Here is a 26,242-nt window from a genome sequence, read left to right as displayed (position 1 = left end):
AAAAATATTATAACCTACAAAGTTATGCATAATCCAGAATGAAAAAGTGAATACTCAATGACTTGCCAGATTTTAAGGATTTTGTTGCAAAAAGACCTGAAATCAATAGAAAATGCGATATTCAATATCCAAGAGAATTATAAATTAAACATGAAAGATTTATTACAAGGGACTCAGTAAGGACAGACTTTATATTTTATACAAAGAAATGTAAATCATATAACTAAGATTGTTATTAATAATTGGGTAGTTCAAAAGAAAGATTGGAGTAAAGCTGAGTATGATATGCTACTGAAAAGTTAATTGTCTAGGAAAAGGTAAAAAGAGTAATTATCTCATACAAATGAGGTGCAAGAGGAAGAAATGAGACAGAGGAGTTAGAATGGAGGAAGAGGGCTAATAGTTCTGGAACCCTACTCTCTGTAGGAATGGGTTAAAAGGGAACAATGCTAAATATCTAGAAGGGCATCTAAATTCAGAAAGATATAAAAGCTAAGAGGAAAGGGATGAGGAGAGGATAAAGGAGGTATCTTTGGTGGGGGGAGCAGGTTAAGTAATAGGAGAGTGAGGTAATAGGAAATAAAGAAATCAATAGGAAACAAAAGATACACAGAAACATAAAATAAAGATCAGGAGTGGAATTTATTTGGGAAAAAAACATGGGTAGTAGCCATGACCTCAGACAAACAAGCTAAAATAGATTTAATCAAAAGAGAAAAATAAAGTAAACTATACTATATGTCAGTCATATTAACATTGTTTTAGACAATTTAAAATAACTAGACAGTATAAGGTTGGAATATTGCTGTGGTATAGGAAATGATGAGTTCGACTCAGAAAAATATGGAACAACTTGGACCTATGAAGGAACATATTATCCACCCTCAGAAAAACAAACAAGTATAGTACTGCCTTATATAGATGCATATGAATGTATATGTCTATATATGAGTATGACTATAGATATCTAAGTATATGGATATGTAAGTGTATGTATGTGTATATATATATACATGCATGCACATATATACACATATAAAATAATACATACAATTAAGCATGTGTGTGTGTGTTTAATTGTAGCCTTCTTGGGACAGTGGGGAGGAAAAGAGGAAAAAAGAACAAAGTAAAAAGTACAGAGAACACAGCAGAGAACAAAAGAAAACTTATAAGGGAGTAAAGAAAAGATGGACAGTTCAGAAAACTGCACTGTTTATTATGTAGGCTTTCTTGAAATGGACATTTATTGCTGTATCTTTTATGTTCTGCTATGCACATTGCAATGTTTTATTTCTTATTTTGTATTTAAGTTTAAAATAAATTAATTTTAAAAATAATTTGCTTAAGGTCACAAGGTAGACTGGGATTTGAGCCCAGTATTACTGACTCCAGAACCAGTGCTATTCACACTATCCAAGTTATATAGCAATTGCATTGCCAAATACGCAGATTTAGTTCAATTTGACAATTTGTAGAGGTCTTTTAAAGCTACAATGAAAAGTTTGAGTTTTATTCTATAGGAACTGGGGGGTATTGAAAGTTTTTAATTTTAAAATTAGGGTCCTGTTGTGTACAAAGTGTTGCTTTTAGAAGATTAATCTGAAAACTGTATTTAGGAGGAAGTGGAATGGAGAAAAAAAATGGAAACAAAAAAAATAATGAAGAAATGAGTTCAACAAGCACCTACTACATTCAAGACACAGTGCTAGATGCTAGGCATCCAAAGACAAAAAAATGGATAATCTCTACCTTCACTCAGCCTTACTGAAACCACACACATATATATGTATACATACATATATGCATACATAGATACATGCATACATTTATACATATATAGATATAGATGTGAACTTCCATTTGATGAACTATAGTAAATAATATTTACCAAAACAAATTTCCATGAACTCCTGCCCTGGGATGGTATTCTAATAGTGATAAATATGAAGGATAAAGAAATTAATTCATTCACTCAGGTATTCTCACTTTCACAGCCTATGTATCAGAGCAGAGGCATGCTTGTTCAAGAAGTTACAACAATAAAGAAATGCTAGATGTGTTAGAATTTTAGTGAAACAATAAAAAGAATTTTAAAGCATATATGTTTCAGGGTGATTTCATTTTTTCTTTTTTTTCTTAAGAAATGGGTAGGTGAGTACAGTGGTGTAAGCCCTACTTATAAGGAGGCTGACGCTCGTTGATCACTTGAACTCGGTAGCTTTGAGGTGCAATAGGGCTATGCCAAAATAGTGCTCATGCTTAAGCCAGAACCAAGATCTCATGGAATGAGGGGAAACAGGTCACCTATGGAGGTGAAGAGTAGCCCAGATTGGAAAGAGAGAAGGTTAAAGCTTCTGTACTTATGAGTAGTCGTATTGGGTCTTTAAATGGTCTCTTGATTTGCAACCTGGGTGAAATAAGGAGGTTCAGTCCCCCTTCCCAAGAAAAGGCTATGATATCCCCTTTAATAATTTTGAGTTATGATCAGATGGAAGGACTTAAATGGATATTGTAGAGGATGATGAGGTGCAGGTGGGTTATTTTTTTGGGGTGAAAGTAATCCCTACAAATAGATGGGGTAGACTAAATGTCTTCTGAGCTCCCTTCCAATTCTGAGATTCTATGAATCAATTCTAGATAGTAGTTTAGGGAGGTGTCAGCTCTGCCACAGCCATCCTCCTCTGAAGCCCCCCTCCCAGAAAGGAGCAACTCAGCTGATTTTTCAGAGACAACTTCGATCAGGATTTCTGACTTTCCCAGGGTCAGATCTTAATTTCTCAAGGCTTTGGCAACACTGTGGAGAGGCAGAGACCTGTGTCCAAGAGTCACTCACTATCTTCACAGCCCAACAATTAAGAGAACCAAAGAATTAGACCTGGGAAGGGAGCAAGTAATTTTTGGTCATTGAGATTAGAATGTGTCTGGGATCAGAAGGGAATCACATTGCCTGAATTCCCACCAATTAAAGTTTGATCTATAACAAAAAATGTATTATTCCAAATGTAAATCGCCCTTGGCATTTTCTTAATACTATAGAGTTTGAGAAGAGCCAGAATATTTTCTGAAGTCTTCTAAAGACTTTCAATCTTCCTAGATAGGGTGACAGTTATCCAGGTCTGTCTGGTTCTCTAGTAGAACACCAGAAAGTCCTCATTGCCCAGAAATATTGCTTCCAAGCTGCCAGAAGTTTTTTTTCACTTAGTCCCACTGTTTGAAATCACAACAATTAGAGATTAATTTGTAATGAAAATTTTATCAATCTAAATGCAAATACTCTTGGGAGGATTTGGTCCTCTAAGTTATTAATTCTATATTATAGATTAATCTACTTTATTGCCTTGAAATACTTGATATCAACTGTGCCACAGAAATACAAATTTTGTTAAGGGGTTAGTATGTACTCAACCTATTTTTATGTCATGGATCCATTTTGCAATTTGGTCAAGCCTACGGGCCCTTTCTCAGGAAAAAAAACAAACAATGTTTTTCATTGTATAAAATAAATCATGTAGCATTACAAATAAATCCAAAGGTAAGTGAAAATAAACGTAATTTTTCGCATCTGAGTTCACAGACCCCCTGAAGAGATATGAAGAGAAAAAACAAATATCTCCTTTCAAATACTGACGCCCCCTCTGTGGAGCACAAGGCAAACTTCTCTCCATATGAGAGCCTGTTGAAGTAGTCCTTCCCCTGTCCCTCACCATAGCAACTAACTGACTCCAAGTGAAGCAGAGAGGAGCCTGAGAGAAGTTACCTGGCCCAAGCTCTCAGCATCAAACCCAAGGAATTCACCAAAAGATAGATCAAAAGTTAAAAAAAAAGAAGAATGATTGTACATGACACTATGGCAAAATGCCCAGAGAGAATGAATTCTGGGAGTAAGGACTGTGACCATGGTTGGACAAGGTTATCATGTGTGATCTATTAAGCTCAAAGCGCAAAGACATGGAGGAAAAAATTCAAAACAACAATTGCCAGTGTAACTCAGGGTTCAGCCATGCCCAAATCTTCTGCTTAAAGAGCAATTACAATGAAACCACAAAGGCAGAACTGACATTCATATAGTGGTTTAAGATTAGCCAGGTACTTCACATACAGTGTCTCATGTGAGCCATGGAAGACCTATATGAGATAGGAGCTATCAGTATTCTGATCCCCATTTTATAGATGAGGAAATTGAAATTCAGGAAATAGTATGCTTATGGTCTCAAAACTAGCAAGTGTTAAAAGAATATGAACTTGTGTCTTCTTGACTCCAAGTCCCAACTTCTATCAACCATTCCTTGAGTTGGAAGAAAACTGAGAGGTGATCTCCTTAAATCCAGAAGGCCAAAGAATAATGAAGTATCAAAAACTTGGAGATTGATTCCAAGGCTCAGTGAAAAATAGCAAGGTCCAGACCCAGAAACATAGGTAGCAAGAGAGCAAAGGTTTATAAAGCAGTAGGATAAAGGGGAGGGTGCAGAGAGTACCCTTTTTTGTAGGGTAGAGGGAGTGAAATATGGCGTTGAAGTGGAGTACAAGATGTAGACTTCCAATTTACAAATTTTTCCTTTGCCCAACACCATACTGTAAGTTCCTTAAATCATTCCTAGTGTCTTTCCTTGCCTAAAGCCTCTCTGCTGTCCTTGCAAAGCTCTCAATATTATAGACTTACCACCTTCTCAAATAAATTCTCATGACTGAGCATTTCATTTACTCCTTATAAGTAACTGGTTGGCCACTTCCACCAACAACTGCCAATCTACTTAAATCTACAGGTTACTCTGAATGGTCTGTTTTTTTACTTTCTGGAAGTCACTCATATTCTGATACAATTGTATGCTCTTTGAGAATAGAGGTCATTGTATTATTCTTTATACTCATATTTCTAGCTCCCAAAAGAGGGGTTGACATATAGCAGGAACTTAATAGATACTTGTTGAATAATTGTTTGACTAGGATAACATCCAATGTCCTCAAACTATCACATGTAGACATCGCAAGCATTGATATTCTCTAAGAACCAATAGAGAGCAGTATTGAATAATGTTCTGAAATGGCCTATGGGGGCAGCTATGGCTTCGTACACATCTTTAAGTAAACAGTTCTTTTTTTATCTTTTTTTTAATGCTTTATTAACTTCTGATTTACATCATTCTTTTCCGCCAAATTGAGTTACAAATTTTCTCCCCGTTTTTCCCCTACCCACTGCCCCAAAATAGCACTCCCACAGGATATCCCCTCCTCCAATCTGCTCTCTCCCATATTTTCTCCCATACCCCTTTCTACTTTTCCAGTGGATCTCTATGCCTCAGTGCCTGTATGTCTTATTTCCCAATTACATGTAAGATGGTATTAATAATATATATACAAACATATATACATACACATATATATATATTTGAATATTTGATTTTAAAACATTCAATTTCCTTCCTTCTTTGTCACCCACCCTTACTGGGAAGATAAGCAGTTCAGTATAGGTTGTACATGTGTGGCTAATGCAAAACAATAACATAGTAGATATATTGTAAAAGACTGACTATATTTCCCTCCCTCCTATCCCACCTCCCACTTGTTCTATTCTCTACTTTGATCCCATCTATTTTCAAAAGTGAGTGCTTCCAACTTCCCTCCCCGCCAGCCTACCCTCCCTTCTATCATCCTCCCTCTCATCCCCTTCCCCCCCTATTCTCCTGGAGGGGAAGATACCCTATTTAGTGTGTATTTCACTCCCTCCTCAAGCCAAATTCAATGGGAATAAGGTTGACCCATTCCCTTTTGCCTTCCTATTTTTCCCCTCCATTGTAACCATTTTCCCTTGCCTCTTCTGTATGAGATAGTTTACCTCAATCTGTCTCCCCATCTCCTCTCATTATATTCCTCTCACTTCTTAATTTCACCTTTTAAGTATCATTCCTTCCTGTTAAATTGGTCCTGTGCCCTCTATCTATGTATATCTGTAAACATATATACACACATTCACATATGTATTCATATGCCCATATACCCTCATATATAGACATATATATATGTATATATATATATATATATATATATATTTCTAATCCCTTCAACTACTGAGAAAAGTTTTATAAGTTACAATTATTGTTTTTCCATGTAGGAATGTTAATAGTTCAACTTTGATAAGTTCCTTATGATTCCTTTTCCCTGTTTACCTTCTCATGCTTCTCTTGCTTCTTGTATCTGAATGTCAAATTTTCTATTCAACTCTGGTTTTTTCAGCAAGAATGCTTGAAAGTCCTCTATTCCACTGAATGACCATATTTTCCCCTGAAACATGATACTTAGTTTTGCTGGGTAGGTGACTCTTGGTTTTAATCCCAGCTCCTTTGCCCTCCGGAATATCATATTCCAATCCCTTCCATCCCTCAGTGTAGAAGCCGCCAGATCCTGGGTTATCCTGATTGTGTTTCCACATTATTCAAATTGTTTCTTCCTGGCTGCTTGTAATATTCTCTCCTTAATCTGGGAATTCCGGAACCTGGCTATAATATTCCTAGGAGTTTTCTTTTTGGGATCTTTTTCAGGAGGTGATCGGTGGATTCTTTCAACCTCTATTTTGCCCTCTGGTATGAAAACATCAGGGCAGTTTTCTTTGAGAACTTAAGTAAACAGTTCTTTCCACACACTGGCTCATTGTCCTCTAGAGTTTCAGTAAGAAAGCAATCCTGTACGATGCTATTCCCAGATAGCTATGAGTTTTATTTTCCTGTATGCCAAAGTTCAGGATATATCCCTTCAACTTAGACTGAGAGTTCATACTACCCAAGAGGAGAATCCATCATTCCCTCTTGGCAGAGTTTAAATTCAATGTAAAGACCTTAGAAATAGACCCAAATGCCTCTTTATATTATCTCCCAGAAGGCACAGGAGTGCTATGCAAATAAAGTCCAAGGAGTAGCCCTGGGTATCTCAGTTCTCCATGGAAATGCAGAAACCATATCTAATAATTAACCTGAGTTACACATTTTTTTTCACATTATGTTAGACTATTCCAGGCTACATGTTAGACAATGAGTTAAACAGAACATTGTAGAAACAGTTTTCCCCCAAAACCCTCAAAAAATCTCTAGTCTCTAGATCACTCTTTGCCGTTTTGCCTTCAAATTGTGAACCAGACAGAGCTCCATACCTTCAGAATTTTATGAAAGCCAGACAGCAGGCTGCTCATGAAGACACCCACAGTGATTGAAGCTCTCAGAGAGGATTTCACAGCTGTTTTAGGCAGAAGCTATCCAATAACCATGGAAACCAGCAGAAGGAGAGAAAGATCCTTTTATTTCTCAGGGCCTCATTTCTTAATCTATAAAATGAGCAGCTAGGACTAGGTTGACCTCAAAGGTCCTTTCTGGCTTTAAATTTGGCCTCCTATGAATCTGTTCATTAGAAGATTAAACTAAATAAAACTAAAATTTGCGCATATTTATAGTAAAATAAAATCTTTCTTGTTGAGATGCATTTAACCATGTACATTTTTTTAAAAGAACTTCCAACAAGCTTTTATTTTCTACCTGATGAATAAAATATAATATAAAGACAAGGAGAGTTTGGGAGGGGGTATTTAAAGAGTGTTTTCAAATCCCACATGTACATGACAACTAAAACAAGTAAAAAAAAAAAACACAATTTTTTTAAAGTTACAGATAGAACTAAAAGGACAATGAGATACCAGCTTGAAAATGGTTTCTTGTCATAAGGATTAAATGTTAAAAAATTATATGCTATTAGATAACTAGTTTTAACTTTAAACAAAGCATTTTCTGATTTGTTCTACAGAAGGACCTTTCTATTTCCTCTACAGATGTTTGAACTGTGGTATTTAAAGGCCCTCAGAGAGCACAAATTTCAATTAGATTTTGAGTTACTTGAAAGTAGTTAGGTTCTATTTTTTACCTCTTTTTGCAATCCCAGAGCTTAATACAGTATCTGGCACAAAATATGCACTTAATAATTGTCTATTGATTGACTATTTAGGCTGCAGTGGGAAAAAAAAAAGTCCTGTTTTACAGATTTTGCAAAGGCTCCCATGATGGGGGAAGGAAGGGAGAGTTAAAAGGGGGAAAGGAGGAAGTCCAGGTAGACTTTGAAAGAAAAGGTTGCTATTCATATTTGTTTAGATAAAAGACAAGATAATCAGTAATATCCCTTCTAGTTCTATATCCTACAATGTTGTGATATCATTTTCATCAGAAAATTTTTTTATTTTATTGTTGCTGTTGTTGTTCAGTCATTTTTTAGTCACGTCCAACTTTTCATAATGCTATTTGAGGTTTCCTTGCCAAAGATATTGGATTGCTTTGCCCTTTTGTTCTCATTTTACAGATGAATAAACCAAGGAAAATAGGGTTAAGTGACTTGACCAAGGTCACACAGCTAGTAAGTTTCTGAAGAGAGATTTGACCTCACAAAAATTAGTCTTCCTGACTCTAGGCCCAGCACTCTATCCACTATGCCACCTACCTGCCCCAGAGAATTAAATTTCATAAGGTCAGAGATTACATTTTATATAAACTTTGTATCTATTAGCCTAGTGTAATACCAAGCTAAGGCAACTTCCGGGGTTCAGAATACCAGTATAGTAACTCTCCATTTTATTCAGTGACAAATTAAGTCAAAACATTCACAGAACAGAGAAAATCAAAATACAGCATTCACCAAGGTAATTCAATAATTTCCAAGTACTTCTCCACCCCTGGGAAGTACGTTCAATCACAGGAGCACAAAAAGTCAAGTTTCACGTCCCTGGATCACAACTGTATTATTATATAATTATATGAAATTATAATTATCATCGGTTAATGCCAAGCACCTTCTCAAAAGGGGCAGTGGAGAGCACAAAGGCCATCTACACCTGAGCTACAGCAAGGTTAATATATCATCACGGCATTCAATACCCAAGGAGAGGTCTTTTCTTCATCTTGACCCAAGGCAAACTCTCAGCAATCTCTGTACTTGGGGAGACAAAGCTTAACAAAGTCACAATATACATTGCCAGTGTCCTCATCAATTTACTCTCTGTCTTCAGAACAGTCTTAGGACCCCCTGAAAATATCAGCAAGACCCTCTTCCAGGATTTCTGGAACAAACAATAAGAAAACCCTTCTTCAGGGCTTCTGAACCAACAGCAATGTTCCGGGACCTCTGCAACAACAGCACTGTCCTTCACCAGAGGATGAATCTGGCAAAACAACATCAAAAACAGACAGACAAAATACCGGCATCACAGCCATGTCTCTTCAGTCCTTGGCAGCTCTGGGTGGCAGCTCTCAAAAGTCCTGGGCAACTCAAACTGTACCTCAGCAATTCTCTCTCTCTCTGCCTCCCTGATAATGCTTCCAAAAGTTCTTCTGTCTCTTTCTGCTTGGGCCTTCTCTAAATCCACAGCACCACCTCCTACCAGTTCAGCCCTCTCTTTTCACGTCAAGTCCATCCCACAAGTGAGATTCACAAGCTCTAGGTTTTAACACAACCCAAAAACCAAGCCAATACAGGGGGATCTTTAAATTCCATTACTGTTACACTTAGCACAGTCCACTCCTTATAATATCTGGTGAATGAATAAATAGATAAAGGAATACATACTCTCTGACATTACTATATCACCCCACCAAAGGGCATCAAGAACTGTACTTGGACTGGGATGCTCATGACTCCTACAAAAGTGACTTCTGACCACCATTGGTATCTGAACTGAGGCAAGCTGCCCAACTCCCCAACCATAAAATCTAAAATTTGTACCAGACTGAATAATCATCAAGAAATCCAGTGAAAAACTACAGTGACTTCTTGAAATCCTGAACTACGTATAAAGTCAGTCAGCAGCCCACAGGCAATAAGATAGGGGACTGCCAGCAAAGCCAGGACCAATCTTATCAAACAAAACTTTAACCTCAGAACAAACCAGAGAAGGGCCAGAAAATGTGCAGAGCTCTCCATAAAGAGCACCAAAATGGTAGGAGAGGCTAACCAAGTAAAGGTTCAGAATGGTTATAAAATCATATCGGGGTCTTTGGAAGCCCCAGGGAGCAGCCACAACCAATGCAAATGTAGCTTGGACAAGAACATACCAGGGCTCTGAGGTCCCTAGCACTCTGTCCTGATCTATGATACTGGGATGCTAATAACTAGATCAATAAATGATATAAAGTACTAACTATAACTGTCAATTGCTATTAAGGCAAACAGACTGGAATGGGTCCTTAAGCCTCTTAACAGCATTGAAAAGTCTCCTGTAAGTTCCCAGAAGCATCCCTTGAACCAAGAGCTTTCCTTGCTTTGGAGGACTCTACTGATAAATGAGAATTGAGAAAAGGACCTACGGAATCTATAATGGGCTATAAACTTTTACACAATACATTGGCTTTGAGGAAAGTCACAGCCAGCATCACTTCCCACAAACAGCTGCAACCATGAACTCCTCCAAAATACTGAAAGCAGTCTGACACCTCAGTACTCCCAGGAAGCTGAGTTAAAGTTTCTCAGGAATTCTCCTCAGAATGTCTTCTTCACAGAACTTTGTTTTTTTTTTCTTTTGTTTTTTTCCCACAAAAAAAAGTTAACTCAGTTCAGTTCTCATCAGGAACGAAAATACACTTCAATTCTCTTCCTCCAAAACATCAATTAAACTCACTTCCCTTCAAGTAACTTTAGATTTTTCCAGAGATTACAGTTAACTCTCCAAATCCTACACAGATTCATTTTTCCATGGCAGTTATCTATAGTATCTCATAGACTCTTTCTTCATAGCAATTAATGCTCCAAGCCTCTTCTGGAAAAACATTGTTATTTCTCTTTCAGTGCCTCACACAAGTTTTCCCAGATGCATCTAACTCTCTCTTTCCACTATGAATTTCCCTCTTTATTAAAGATACAACAGAGTCTCTGTGAGAGAGCATAATGAAGTGTGAATTGAAGAAAAATACTTATTTCTCTTGGCAGAAAAGCAAGGAAACTATTGGGGTAGCAAATCACATATATTGTCATATATGGTTAGTTCACTGCTTATTTTTACTTAACTATTTTTCTCTGTGACAAGGAGGGGTTCATTACAGGATGGGTTTAGGAGATTGGTTGCATTCTAGAAATGACTATGTATACTATGGCATAAAATGTATAAAACTAATGTGTACTATTTAGTGTTAAAAAAAAGCATCAATAAAATGTATTTTTAAAAAGCACAAACAGGCAAATCTCACTTTTCATGCTAGGGTACTGTAGGAAACTGCATCATTATAAAGTCATTTGTAACAAAGAATGGTTTATTTCCCCAAAGGAAAAATGTGATTCTAGGACAATATTTTATTGCTGACCAAGGGGTCATGCTTCCAAATAACTGCAACAAAGGATCAACAGCATGTCATTGAGGCAAAACCTCCAGAAGCATAAACTCAAATATATAAGTTATTTCATGCATTAGGAGTTCCCACCAATGATGCAGATTGTTATGCATCCATGCTTCCCCATCCCATGTCATTTTTTTTCCATTTTCTCCCAAAAGTTCATCCACTCCGTCTTCTGAAGGCCTTCTTCACTTTTCATATCATGAAGGTATCAGTAGAATACTCTAATTCCCTTCCTGTTGCCCCTTCCTATCACCATATGATTAGCCTATCTTCTCTTCCTGTCATACAGTGCCAAAGTGATGTCCTTTACTTTCTCAGAGTTCAATGTTGATTCTTCAGAGAAGAAGAATTTCTCCATATTGCACTGCCCTGTGGGTGATACTCATCTTTAATTCTTCAGAGACAGTAGTATTCCTGCAGCATCTTGGCCATTTTCAACAAGGTGTCTCCTAACCAAACACTAAATTTATTCAGGATTCCTTAGATGGAATAACATAAGTAACTTGGTCAATGACCTGCTAATGAATATCAAACAAGGATTTAAAAGGGGAAATCAAGGTTTATCAAAGTCATTCATCATTTTATTGGAGGAAATCCAGAGCACAGGTCAGGTGGAAAAGGGATTCCCTGGGAATGATACTGCTTCTGTATGGCATTATGATGATTCAACAAGCCCCAGGAAACTGTAGAGCTCCATGGAATCAAAACTGTTTGGTGTTTCAATGAACACAGGTTAGACTAAAAGAAAGAAGAATGTCTATTTCCCATGTCAGAGGATCAAAAACCTAGAGGGACCTGAGAAGCCAGCTAGTCCAACCTATTTATTTGATAGATGAGTAATCTAAGGCCCATAAAGTTTAATTGACTTGAAAAAGATCACCCAGGTACTAAACATCAGAGGCATAATTCAAACCTAGGTCCTCTGGGGCAGCTAGGTGGTACAGTGAATAAAGTACCCGCCCTGGAGTCAGGAAGACATGAGTTCAAATCTGACCTCAGACACTTAACACTTACTAGCCATGGGACCTTGGGCAAGTCACTTAACCCCAACTGCCCTGCCTTCCCCCTTCCAAAAAGCAAAACCAAAAAAAACAAAAACAAAAACAAACCCTAGGTCCTCTGACTCTAACACCAGTGTTTTTTTTTTTGCCCCCTGGGGTATCAATGCTTAGCACAGTACACCTGGTATATAGTAGGTAATAAATAAATACTAGTTGACTTACTATACCAATGATGAAGCTCAATAATCATTTATAAAACAGTAAAATTATGTTCTAAATCCTGGCCATCCAAAACACGGTGCTAGGGTCAAATGCCCCATGTGACACATATGAGATTCTAAGTAAAGAAAAATTTGCTGCATTAATTAATACAAAATAAATTAGTAGAGTCTAACCACCTGAAATTTCAGACTATGTGACCAAACTCAGAGCAATGTATGAGTTATTATAAGTCTGGAAACATGCATTCTCTTTGATAAAGTTGCTGATATTTGAGCTGGGTCACCATCATTGATGTAAACTAGAATAAGAATAGAACTATTCTTGAAAAAAGTTACTTGTTAAATAACAATATTCTCATTAAATGGGTCAAATACAATCACCAATTAGCACTAAGCACTAAGTCTCTAGCTCATTTTGCAGATGAGGAAAGTGAGTAAAATAGAGTTAAATGATTCACTCAGTCACAAAGCTAGTAAGTGTCAGAGGCCAGATTTGAACTCAGGAAGTTGAGGCTTTCTGACACCATGCACAGTACTCTATTATACTTTACCACCTATTCCTTAAAAGAGACCCCCAGCATCTGAACCTATCATCCAGAGCTGCAAGTTGCCACAAGCACAAGAGTTTCCTTACTCATGTGTCTCACTATTAGGTTTCCATGTGTCATCACCCTCCCCCATGAACATTGTGTGCATTGGTGGGAGAATGTGAACCATGTCTATGTATAAACTACTATTTTTATTATTGATGATTTTTTGTCTCCTATTAAATTAGTGGCATAGTAGTCTTCTTCCTTTTGTCTTCTCTTTTAAAGGTTAATAGTATCACAATCAACATGATTAAATATATTAATAACAAAAATATCCCAAACCACCTGACTGAAGCCTTTGACAAAGTACAATATTCATTTAGGCTTTTATAAAAAAAAACTTATAAGGTATTGCAATAGAGGGACCTTTTAATATCATAGAAAGCATCTATCTAAAACCAAAATTAAAAATCATATGCAAGGGGTATATACTAGAAGCCTTCCCAATAAATACAGGAGGAAAACAAGAATGTCCACTCTTCCCACTATTATTTGACTCATTTTGGAAATAATAACAATAGCAATAAAGCAGAGAAAGACATAAATGATTAAAGATAGGTGAAGAAGAAATAAAACTATACCCAATTGTTAATATGAGAACTTACTTAGAAAATCCTAATCAGCAGACAAAACTGAAATAATTAATAGTTTCAGCTACATAAAGAATTCTCAAAAATCAACAGCATTTCTATATGATAAGAATATTAACAATATTATTATTATTAATAATAACAACAAAATCCTAAAGTAAATAACAGGGACATCCCATGTCAAATAACTACAAAATTTATAAGGTATATTTAGATCAATCTACTTAAGTGCAGACTCAATTACAAACTGCTCCTTAAAGAAATAAAGAACAAATGAAATTTCTGTATGAATAGTCAGTCTAATGGCTAAGCCATATTAAAATAATAAAAATAGCAAAAATTTTCAAGTTATGGTTTTAATGTCATACCTATCAAATAATCAAAGGAGTATTTTATAGAATTTGATAAAGTAGTAATAAAATACATGTGGAAAAATAAAAGTTCTAGAATATGAAGGCAAAAATGAAAAAAGGTAGAGATGAAAAGGGAAGAGATTTCAGACTAGAATATATTGTAAGGTAGCAATCATCAAAACCATCAGATACTGATTTTTTTAAGAGATGTGCAAAGAAAAGGAACAGACTAGACAAGTGAGAACCAGAAACTATGAAACTAAAAAATTCAGTGTTTGATAAACCAGAAAACATAAAGTACTTAGGAAATAACTATTTTCTCTAAAGTTGAGAAGCCAGGAAGCAGTCTTACAGAAAGTAGGCTTAGATCAATGCTTTATACCATATTCTATGATGCAGTCTAAAAGGATTCATGACCTTAATATAAAAGATTATGTCATTACATAATATATTACAAGAGAAGCAGACCATATAACTATGGGTAGGAGGTATAATTTAACCAAAGCATAGAGTCAATTACAAAAAATAAAATGGATAACTATTATTATGTGAAACTTAAAGCAAACAAGCAAAATTAATGTGCCTAGGATAAGAAGGCAAGCATTCAAATGGAGGTAACCTTAAAATTATTAGAATTATTTATAGTGCTTCAGAATGCTACAGGGAAATTTACTGAGAGAAAAAAAAGACACCAATTTATATATCTCCTTAGATTTTTAAGGTTTTGATCCCCCCAAATTATATCCCCTTCCAAGTTCTTCTAAATTCTAATGTACCTCAGGTAGGACACTACCCCAACTTTTTCTAGGATCTCATTTTTCCTAGTCTCAGATTCACTCATCCCCAAAGTGACAAGTCATCATAGTTTCTCTATTGCAGCAGTCATGTTGCTATTACTCACTCTCAGAACAACAGAGACAACTGTGGTATAAGGGAGGTAGAGTCACTATAGCTCCTGAGCCCCTTCTGGTGACAAAAGTCACAATTACACCATTAGCTCTTTTTTTATTATTATTACTAGATTTTGTTGATGTCTTCTCTTTCTTGCTTTTCGTAATGCTATTTCTCCCACTGAAAAGTACTTTAAGAGTTAAGAGGTGACCTAAAATTTCTCGTGTTCACCTATAGAAATTTAAAGCTATAAAGAACCTCAGACATCATCTAGTCCAATTCCCTCATCTTACAAATAAGGAAAATGAGGGGTACAAAGAAATTAAATTATTTGACTCAAGTTTACATAGCTTTATACAATCATAGGTTAAGTGCTGGAAGTGTTTCTAGAAATCATTTATCCCAATATCCTGATTTAAAAATAAGAAACTAATACCCAGAGAGATTACATAACTTGCCCAAGACTCAGGCTCAGGTTCTGACTCCATTCTTTCTTCTGATATGACTTATTTTGATATCCTTTTCTACTTCCTTTAATTATTCAAACCTGTATTCAACAGTTGAGCAAATATAGGTTGTTGGGACATAATCAGATTCCATTCAAGAAAGTATTTGAACAATAAAGAACATCTATCAGTTTTGCTGGAAATTCATTAAAACTAATGAGCAAGTTTAGAGGGGACTTTTAAAAAGGAGCTTACAAGTAATTCTCATATAATTCCTAAAAGAGTGTATAAGAAAGCAGCTGTGGAAATGGCAATACCACTTGTTACCTTTGTTCTGATGGATGGAATTGAAAGGACAAAGGATGAGAGAAATGAGGGGTGAAAACTAACAAGGCAACACAAAAAGAAGAGTATGTAGCAATATGCAAAGAGGCAAAAACAAGTTATAATTGCCTATCTATATAGTAAAGGGACAAAGTAGAGGATTATTGGGATTCTGAAACAGGTTGAGAGCGAATGTAGAGGAGAAATTGCCTTCTTATTTGCTCATAATAATACCTTAAATGGCACCTTTACTTAAAGCATTGAAAGCATTTTAAATATATGATTTCATTATTGTAAAGAAATGTGATAGGTTACTAGGCACAATTATCTCCATAATACAGGTGTGGAACCTGAGACAGAAAAATGTGAAAGACTTGATAAAGCTAGAGCTATAGTCTTAGTCTTCAGAACCAATAGATCTGAGTTTTCTTCATCATGAAATCAAATTTTCAGAAGTGTTTGTAAAAAGAAAAGGATATAGCTTTAAGGAATGATAGTAACAGTAATAAATAGCAATTATATAATTTTTTTATGAGCAATCAGGGTTAAGTAACTTGCTCAAGGTTACACAGCCAGTTATTTCTGGGTGTGGTGCTAAGTGTCAGAGCCCGGATTCGATCCCAGGTCATCCTGACACTGGGGCCGGTGCTCTTACTTGCTGAGCCACCTGGCCACCCCTAATTATATAATGTTTTAAGGTTTCAAAAGCACTTTACAAATATCATATCATTTTATCTTTATGTTAACCCTGGGGGTGCATGCCATTTTTATTTCTGTTTTGATGATTGCTTCAACCACCTTCATGGTCATTGGAAGAAATTGTTCTCATCTGCCCATTCTTCCAGGGTAAGTCTTCAAATACTTGGGGAAGACAACCCCTCCTCTTCCCCAATTCACCAATGTGTTTGAGGCCCCTCAGTTATTGTCGATCTGGTTTAGCCTTTCTACTGAGATGACTTACAATGTGTGGCTGCTGAGCAAAGAAAGGTTAAGTGACTGACTAGCATCACAGAGCTACAAAGAGTCTGAAACAGAAATTGAACTCAGGACTTCCTGATCCCAAGTCCAACATTTTATCTATAGGACCACCCAATGTGGATCCCACAAGAAGAGACAAAAGTTCAAGGGGGAAAAAATTTTGCCTTCTGCTAGCCTTAGGTTGGGCAGAAAGTAGACAACCATTGACTGAGGTATGTGCATGAAATTAAAAACTTCTCATTTAAGGTGGAAAATGGATTGTAGCAATGTTGACTTTCTAACCAGAGAAAATGTGAAACAGAGAATTGACTAAGGATTATCCTGTTTAAGCTAGTATCAGGTTGTTCTGTCATTTGTCCTCCATTTTCAAAGAAAACCAATGACATCATGGGATGATGTTGTAACTCACCTTTGAATTGGATTTAAGAAGGGTAAAATCATCAAAGTCCAGTGGTGAAATAAAAGTCAGGGTGACTGGCAATGGCCCAGGATGCAGTGTATGACCTTAGCTTTTTTTCAATGTTTAAGTTCAACATACTCTACAGCACTTGTTTCAACCACCTTTATGGTCATTGGAAGAAATTGTTTTCATCTGCCCATTCTTCCAGGGTAAGTCTTCAAATACTTGGGGAAGACAACTCCCCTGCCAATTAACCAATGTGTTTGAGGCTCCTCAGTTATTGTGAATCTGGTTTAGCCTGTCTACTGAGATGACTGACAGCATGTGGCTACAGCTGTATTGGAATGTATGCTACAGCTTCTTGGAAGCACAGGTGAAAGTTGAGTGCTAGGTAGAAACCAAAAGTGGATGAGCAGCCTTGAAAAGAGTTCAGCAAGCCCTCAGACAGGACGTGTTAGTCGTCCTTGAACACTCCATACAGTATCAGGTATATCATGTCTTGGGGGAACCCAAGTATCTAGATAGAAAAAAATATAGTAAAAAAGAAAAAAGTAGGGTACATAAGGATTAGGATCAGAGTTCTGTGGAAGGGGAGAACCAATAAAGATCTCCATCTGAGTGACGTAGGGAGTTGTGGATAGCATCCTAGACTTGGAGTCTAGAAAACATGAGTTCAAATCCTTGCTAAGATGCTTACTAGTCATGTGATGCAGACAAATCTTCCAATCTCTATCAGTCTCAATTACATCATCCATAAAAAGAGGATAACAATAGCACGTCCCTCATGAGGTTTCCTGATGATCAATTGGGACAATATATGAAAAGTGCTTTATAAACACAAAAGTATTATATAAAGGAGTTCTAGAATCTCAGAGCTAGATAGAATCTCAAACTTCATTTAATCCAATCCCTGTCTGTTCAGGAAACTCTAAAAAGACTTGGAGAAGCCAGCAGCCATTTTCACCTCAAAAAGCAGCCAAAATCAGGCTAGTGCCTAAAGAAATATTTGTAATCCTGGAATGCTTAGGAGACCTTTGAGCATCAAGGAAAGAGAAACTTATTGTTCCTGTTACTCCACCTATGAGTGGGTGATGGTAAATATTAGTGGAAAAGAAGAGAAAACTGGGCCTCTATGGCTGTGTTGTCCTCTATAAGACAGGGTCTGGAAGAAAGCTCTTACACTCATACTCATGTACAATAACCATGGAAATGGGGAAGAGATAGAAAAGGTAGAGAACATATCTATAATTCTTATCCCTTTGACCTCTGAATACTCTAACAAAATAATGATAATGAAGATGGTGATAGCCAGCATTTTTAGTGCATTGTAATTTCTGTGAAGTGCTTTTTACAGATATGTTATCTCATTTGGTCCTCAAGATAACTCTATAACAAAGTGATATTGTTGTCTCCATTTTATAGATGAAGGAAATGAGGATTGCAAATGTTCATTGACTTGTCAAAGGAACGGACAACTAGTAAGTGTAAGGCAAGACTTGAGTCCCCTTCTCCTTGACTGCAAGTCTAGAATTCTATTCACTGTGTTAAATAACTCTCTATAAGCCTGAAGTTTGGGCTAGAACCTTGGTATAGTGAGGGAAAACATGCTCTCCTATACTTCATTCTTCCATCTTTTCAAGAAGTATGAATTGAGGGAGGCAGAGTCAAGTTGGCAAAGTAGAAGCAAGTCCTCCACATGGCTCCTGCCTTCCACCTTCCCCAATTCATGTAAAACGGGACTTTGAAGAAACTTTGGAGCTACTGAACCCACAAAATGACACAGAGAAGCTAACCTCCCGCTGAGGACAGCCCAGCAGATGGGCAGGAATCATCCAGTGCAGTGCTCTGGGAGCTGAGTCCAGCTGCATGCTGAGGTTTTAGCCCCAGGGCAGACCTGACCTGTGGTGGTCGTTTCTAGCAGCTGTAGTCATTTCCAGATTTATCAACAAATAGATGTGAAGGACAAAGTGAGAGGTCAGTGCAGTATGGACTTTGGGACCCAGTAGTTGAGAGTGCCTTGGCTTTTGCCCCCGGGGTGATAAGCCGCTGAGGGCTGTGGTGCAGCCATCACTGCCACATGGCAGCTTCAGCTACTGGCCTGAAGAGTGTAGGGGGACCAAGCAACCAGTCTAAGGGGTATTTGCTCTTGTTTTAACCTGCTTGGATATATGTTTTAACCTATGGATATATATACATATATATATATATGTCTATATCAGAGGGTATATGGGTGTATGAATACATATGTGAATGTGTGTATATATGTTTCAGGTAGACATAGATAGAGAGCACAAGATCAATTTAATAGGAAGGGATGATACTTAAAAAGTGAAATTAAGACTGAGAGAGCAATATAATTAGAGGAGATGGGGAGACTATCTCATATAGAAGAGGCAAGGGAAAATGGTATCAATGGAGGGGAAGAATAGGAAGGCAAAAAGAAATGAGTCAACCTTATTGTCATTGAATTTGGCTCAGGGAGGGAATGAAATACACACTAAATAGGGATAGGGTATATCACCCTACAGGAGAGTAGGGGGAAAGGGGATGAGGGGAGGATGATGAAATGGAGGGCAGGGAGTAAGGGAAGTTGGAAGCACTCACATTTTAAAAGGGACACAATCAAAGTAGAGAATAGAACTAGTGGGAGGTGGGATAGGAAGGAGGGAAATATAGTCAGTCTTTTACAATATATCAACTATGTTAATGTTTTGCATAAGCTACACATGTATAACCTATACTGAACTGCTTATCTTCCCAGTAAGGGTGGGTGACGAGGGAGGAAGGGAATGAATCTGGAAATCAAAGTTTTAAAATCAAATGTTTAAATATATATATATATATATATATATATATATATATATTAATAATACTATTTTACATGTAATTGGGGAATAAGATATAGAGGCACTGGGGCATAGAGATCCACCATGCCCTACTGGAAAAGTCAAAGCGGGTATGAGAGAAGATATGGGAGAGAGCTTTTTGGAGGAGGGGATATACTGTGGAACCACTATTTTGGGGCAGTGGGTAGGGGAAATTTGGGAAGAAAATGTGTAACTCAAAATCTGGTGGAAATGAGGAATGTTAATCAGAAGTTAATAAAGCATTTGAAAAATGAAAAAAAAAATGAAATCCATCTTGCCCTACTAGAAAGTCGGGGGGGGGGGGAGGTGGGGGAGGATATAAGAGAGAGTAGATTGGAGGAAGGGGTTTTCAGTAGGCTTGCTATTTTGAGGTGGGGGTAGAAGAAAGACAGGGAGAAAATTTGTTACTCAAAATTTTGTGAAAATGAAGGGTGAAAACAAAAAATAAACCAAAAAATATGTCTTCTTATACTCAAAAAAAAAAAAGTATGAATTGAGGGCAATTTCAGGCTGTCAAAATCTTCCCTACTTTATATTCTTCTTCAGATGACTATAAAGGTCCCTTCTATTCTTAACATTTTTAACTGGTTCATAGAACTAAGAAATATAAGGAAAGCACATGGGTCTTCTAGGCCACCCCTACATTTTACAGATAAGTTAACAGACCTAGAAGAATGGCATAACTTGGGGCGGCCAGGTAGCACAGCAAGTAAGAGTACCGGCTCCAGTGTTGAGAAGACTTGGAGATCGAATCCCGGGCTCAGACACTTAGCACCCACCCAGAAACACCTGTAACCTTGAGCAAGTTACTTAACCCCAATTGCTTAGGGGTGGCCAGGTGGCTCAGTGAGTAAGAGTACCGGCTCCAGTGTCGGGATGACCTGGATCAAATCCGGGCTCAGATACTCAGCACCACACCCAGAAATAATAACTGGCCATGTAACCTTGAGCAAGTTACTTAGCCCTGATTGCTTTAAAAAAAAAAAAAGAATGGCATAACTTTTCCCTACTCGTACAGCTAATAATTGCAAAGTCAGTATTCAAATCTTGGTCCTGTAGCTCCAAATAAGATAACATATCAGTGCGAAGCACTTGACAAATCTGAAAGGGCTCTACGAATTCTAGCTGTCATTGTTGTTGTTGCTATTATAAAATTCAGAGGCCCAATAGTTAAGAATTATAATTATATGCCCTGCCTTCTCCACCACCAGTTCCATGGTTATGGCACATGAGTATGACCATAAGAACTTTCTTCCAGGTCTTGTCATATAGAGGACAAACCAGATGTAGAGACCAAGTCTCCTTTCCCCTACCCCCTGCCATCACCCACTCCCAGGTAGATTAATAAGGACAAGAATTTTCTCTTTCCATAATGCTCAAAGGGCCCCTAAAGAGACAATGCCATTAGGGGAAAAAGAGACAGAGAAAGATGATGGTTGGGCTGGGAATCTGGAGCGCAATTAAAAGTTTAGATAAAATGTTTTCAACTTGTTTATTCCACAGAGAATTTGGAGGAGGGGAAGCTACTAGTGCAGAGAAGTAACTCTTGAGGAAGAATAGAAGGGAAAAAGAGAAAGAAGGCATCAGGACAGAGTAATTGCCCTCAAGGGATTCAATCCTGGAGAAGTTACCTATCACAAATGACACAAAAACACGAAAAAAAAACTTCAGAAACTGAAGAAGACATCTACTTTGAGAACTGCCCTGGAAGAAATGCTGCCTCTCCTGTGAGAACCAGTCTGCTGACCAAGGTTAGCTGCTGAGACCAGGTGAGATACTGAATGAAAGGAAAAGATGGATGAAAGAGAAGAAAGGATGAGATATTGACCCAACTAAGAGCAGAGGGAGCTTCCCTAATAGTTCCCACTGCCCTTTCATCACTGGTTGGACAGAATGTCTCTTCAGGTTTCTCCCCTGAACCAGACAAGACTAGTCAAACAATCTATAAACCACTGACAGAGTACTTTAGGGGCATAGATTCTTCTTGAAAGAAATCAGAAAATAGGATCCCTGTGCCAAAGAAATTTATAGTTTATTATGATGCCAGGTAAGGATAGGGCTTGGTGGGGTGGATAGGTGGCGCAGTGAATAGAGTACCGTCCCTGGAGTCTGGAGGACCTGAGTTCAAATCTAGCCTCAGACACTTAACACAAAAAACTAGTCGTGTGCCCTTGGGCAAGTCACTTAACCCCAACTGCCTTCCAAAAAGCAAAAAAAAATGCATCTATAAAAAAAAAAGGATAGGGCCTGGCTAGAGTATCCCTCTTATTGCAGAATAAATAAATTATTACAGTATGAAGAGGGCCCTACAACTCAATTCAAATCTACTCATCTCAAAAATTCATTAAGCATCTCAGTACCTCAACCTTAGTTCCACTATTATTCAATCAATAGGGAGAACCTCAGGATCCAGGCATTTATGAACAGAGAACCCCAATGAGTTTTATTGCTGTGAACATGATGTCTCCTAATCCAAAATGTCTGGGCAGCTAGGTGATGCAGTAGATAGGGCACCAGACCTGTAATTAGGAAGAACTTAGTTCAAATATGGCCTCAGACACTTACTAGCTATGTGACCCTGAGCAAGTCAACCCCATTTGCCTCAGTTCCTCATCTATAAAATGGTGCCACACTGGAAAAGAAAACAGCAAACTAATCAAGTATCTTTGCCAAGTAAAACCTACAGACAAAGTTCATTAAGTCATGTAAAGTCAGACACAAGTGAACAAAAGAAAAACAATCCAAAATGTAGCTGATGTGTTTAGTTTCAATTCTAAAAGATAGACACGTTGCAAGACTCGTTGTTTGGCACCAAATTCCATGATTCCTTGTCTTAGGTAATGTATTCCTGAATGAGCAAAAGGCAAGGAATTACTTGTCTATTTTCTACCTTTTTCAAAAGTACAAAATATGTTTATGTAGGATAATACAGCTCAAATATCATCCAGTTCACCATTCATTCCTTAGCCATCCTCTAAGAATAGATGACCCCCTATCCAATTGCCACTAACTACAAAAAGAACCTTTACAATTTATTATAGACTAACTTCATTTGCTTTCTTGACAGGATTATTAGACTAATAAATGAGAAATGTTATGCATAGTTTTCTTAAATTTTAACATAGCATTTGGCAAAGGGTCTCATGCTATTTTTAGGGGAAAGACAAAAGATATGGGAAAGATATTTTTCAGCTGGGTGATATGGAGCTGACAGAATGGATGGACCCAATGAATAGTTTTTCATAATTCAATGTCAGCTTCAGAGGTAGTCAATTTTGCATCATTCTATTTATATTTTTGTCAATGACTAGGATATAGGACTAGTGGGCTTATTAAATTGACAGATGATATAAAAGAAGACATACTTTTAAAAGTGAGTAACCACCAGGATTTAAAAAGATAAGTCTAGAAGACTGGACAGAATCAAGTAAAAAGGAATTTAATAGGGATAAATTGTTCAAAAAATCAATTTCTAAAGTATAAGATAGTGGGAGGAAAGGCTAGATAACAATTAGCCTGAAAAATATATGGGATTTTTAGTGGCTTACAGACCCAATACAACTCACCAGTGTGATATGATGGCCAAAAAGCTCATGCAGTTTTGAACTGTATTGAGAAGCACAGTGTCCAGATCTAGGGACAAGAGTCCATAATGGTCAGATAACATCTCAAGGATTGTATTCAGTTCTGGGTGTCATGTTTTAGGAAAAACATTAATAAGCTAGAAAATATTCAGTGGAGAAGAAGCAGAATGGCAAAGGCTAACAGGATCATAGATTTAGAACAGGAAAAGATCTCAGAGATCTCTAGTACAGCCCCCTCATTTTATATACAGATGAGGAAATGTCAGAGGAAGGATAAGTAATCTTAATCAAGATAACACAAATAATGCTAACAAGTTAGTGTCAGAGGTGGGAAGGCCTCAAAATCATCCAATATGAAGATTAGCTAAAAGAAGTGAGAGTGTTTAGCCTCCAGAAGAGAGGACTTAAAGGGGAAAAAACAACAAACAGTTGTTTTCAAGTATTTTAAGAGCTGTTGAAAAACAAAAAACTTAAAACAGTTGATCCCAGTAGGCAGTACTAGGAAGGAGTAGAAGTTGATGGTTATCAAAGAAATTTTCCTAACAATCAAAGCTATCCAAAAGAGGAATGATCTGGATTGGGAGGCATTGGGTTCCCTCTCATATGAGGTCTTCAAGTAAAAGAGGAATGGTCAATTGTCAAGAATGGTTCAGAGGGAATTCCTGTTTGGTCATGAACTAAGATGACTTGGGGGTCTCTTTGAACACTTCTATGATTCCACAAATCTTGCTACTCCTGCTGATGGCATCAATGCGGCTTTTCTCTTTTCAGTCTCCACCCAAATAATAAGCATTAATTGCATCTGCTTCTTTGATGCTAACCAGATAGATAAGAAGGTAAAAAAAATAGTAGAAAAGGAAATCAAGGTTAGGTACTAGTAATATGGAACTGGAAAGCATGAGAACGGAAAGAGAACATAGATATCAATGTTTTGTGTTATTTTTTCACTACATTGTAATGCTTCTCACTCCAATGCAGCAACTTTTATAAAATCATAAGATGTTTTTGTTGGAAAGGATCAGTACAATTTCAAATATAATAAATACTGGTGTGCTGCTTAGATCTGTTTGTTGTAGGGGAACAAGTCAGCAAAAACTAAGACAAAGATAGAGGTATTCTGTCCAGTGGCCCCAGATCTTAGCAGTGAGAGGACTGACCCTCACAATGAAGGTCTAAAAAGGCTGGGCTGTCATTGCTTAAGATTTTAGACTTTCTCACGTCACTAACTTCATCTGTGAATAAGCATTCCAAATGTTTTCAGTACAAGTGAAATACTAGAGCATTGACCTTTTTTAATTTCTTCTTTAAATAATCAGACAAATAAGAATTTTTGCTAATTAAATAAAAATTTGAAAAACTAAAGAGATAGTTACAGTTATCTCAAAAAGGGTCCACTTTCATCAAAGATCAACATTGGTGGGGTCAACCAAGAGCTTCCCCCTTCAAAACTCAGGTGAAGAAATCTAAATTAGTGCCCAGAATAGAGTCCTATTCAATTTGGTGCACTAAAGCAGAAGCCCTCAAATGCTGTCCTCAGTGGTATTTTGCTATTGCTCTTCTTTTTCTGGCAGCCTGGCCTTCCCTATTCCATGGGGAGTGATAATGTGACCTGGGTCAATGAATTCATCTTGTTGGGACTCTCCACTGACCAGCAGACTCAAGTCGGGCTCTTTGTGCTATTTGGGGCCACCTACTTGATGACCTTGCTGGGCAATGGGCTGATCATCCTTCTCATCTGGCTGGATGCTCGACTGCACTCCCCCATGTACTTCTTCCTCTGCAATCTCTCAGTCATTGACATCTGCTACACAACCAGTGGAGTTCCACAGATGCTAGCTCATTTTCTCATGGAAAAAAAAACCATCTCCTACACCCGTTGTGCAACCCAGCTCTTCTTTTCTTTGGCATTGGGTGGAATTGAATTTCTGATGTTGGCAGCAATGGCTTATGATCGCTATGTGGCAGTCTGTGACCCCTTGCAATACGTGATGGTCATGCACAGAGGAATGTACGTGGGCCTAGCCATAGTCTCCTGGCTCATTGGCCTGACCAATTCAGCAGTGGAGACAGCAGTCACAATGAGACTCCCCACATGCGGACAGAATGTTTTGAACCATGTGGCCTGTGAGACCCTGGCCATAGTGAGGCTGTCTTGTGTAGACATCACTTTGAATCAGATTATTATTTTAGTATCTAGTATCATAGTGCTACTGGTGCCCTGTTGCCTGGTTTCCCTCTCCTATGCCCACATTGTAGCAGCTATCCTCCGCATCCGTTCCACCCAGGGACGTCGCAAAGCCTTTGGGACATGCACCTCCCACCTCACTGTGGTTTCCATGTCTTATGGGATGGCCCTGTTCACCTATATGCAGCCCCGTGCCAGTGCCTCAGCTGAGCAGGACAAAATGATAGTGCTATTCTATGCTGTGGTAACCCCCATGCTCAACCCCCTGATTTACAGCCTCAGAAACAAAGATATGAAAGCTGCACTTAAAAAAGTGATAGGAAAGAGCTCAGCCTGAATAAGGGGGAAAGATTATTGCTATACAAAGGAGGGAGGAATTCCCATGAACAATAGGGAATGGAATCAAGGTTACCTATGGAAGGATGGGAAGGTACTGGGGATCCACATAGTACTTAGAAGGA

The 26,242-nt window shown here is 37.6% G+C and overlaps 2 protein-coding genes across 8 annotated transcripts in view; one reads left to right on the top strand and one right to left on the bottom strand.

Moving 5' to 3' along the window:
• LOC138160705 (olfactory receptor-like protein OLF3) overlaps nt 1-26,242 on the bottom strand; it is a 650,404-nt gene that overhangs the window by 261,863 nt on the left and 362,299 nt on the right. The window lies entirely within an intron of this gene.
• LOC138160513 (olfactory receptor-like protein OLF3) lies at nt 24,837-26,118 on the top strand. The gene has a single exon (XM_069087064.1). It carries the CDS (start codon nt 25,186-25,188, stop codon nt 26,116-26,118), a length of 933 nt encoding a protein of 310 aa, XP_068943165.1. The 5' UTR covers nt 24,837-25,185.

The sequence above is a fragment of the Petaurus breviceps genome, unplaced genomic scaffold, assembly GCF_028583685.1.
Source record: "Petaurus breviceps papuanus isolate PSGF00001 unplaced genomic scaffold, PetGlider_PUasm1.0 181, whole genome shotgun sequence".
Taxonomy (NCBI): domain Eukaryota; kingdom Metazoa; phylum Chordata; class Mammalia; order Diprotodontia; family Petauridae; genus Petaurus; species Petaurus breviceps.
This window is presented reverse-complemented; position numbering and strand designations above follow the sequence as displayed.